At 68.2% G+C, this 324-nt stretch overlaps 1 protein-coding gene across 1 annotated transcript in view; it reads right to left on the minus strand.

Annotated features, from left to right (window-relative positions):
* Window positions 1-141: 141 nt before the first annotated feature.
* HGS (hepatocyte growth factor-regulated tyrosine kinase substrate) overlaps window positions 142-324 on the minus strand; it is a gene marked incomplete at its 5' end in the record, with an annotated part of 8,984 nt that continues 8,801 nt past the window's right edge. Inside the window, one exon of the mRNA XM_009581702.1 lies at window positions 142-319. Within this exon, the coding sequence (XP_009579997.1) occupies window positions 142-319 (178 nt within the window). The remainder of the gene's footprint in view (window positions 320-324) is intronic.

A 324-nucleotide genomic window follows, 5' to 3' on the forward strand; every position in this document is an offset into this window, starting at 1 on the left:
GGGCGGCTGTCAGAGGGACTGGGGGACATGTAGCGCCCGCAGGGCAGAGGTGAAGGGCCACAGCCTCTGCCAGGCCTCCCCCTTCCCTGCCCCCGGCAACACAAGCCCAGGAAGGCTCCATGGGCTGGAGACCACCCGACCTCATCCCCCGCCGTGCCCAAGGGGCCTGATGCCCAAGGGGCCTGTGGGGAGGGAAGTGCTCACCTGCATGCCGTAGGGCTGGTACCCCATGGAGACTGACTGGCTGCCCATGTACCCCATGGCGCTTGACTGGGGGGCCTGAGAGATGGCCGGGATGCTCTGTGACTGCGAGGCTGCGCTCTG

This window comes from Fulmarus glacialis, unplaced genomic scaffold (genome assembly GCF_000690835.1).
Source record: "Fulmarus glacialis isolate BGI_N327 unplaced genomic scaffold, ASM69083v1 scaffold34167, whole genome shotgun sequence".
In the NCBI taxonomy this organism is placed as follows: Eukaryota; Metazoa; Chordata; class Aves; order Procellariiformes; family Procellariidae; genus Fulmarus; species Fulmarus glacialis.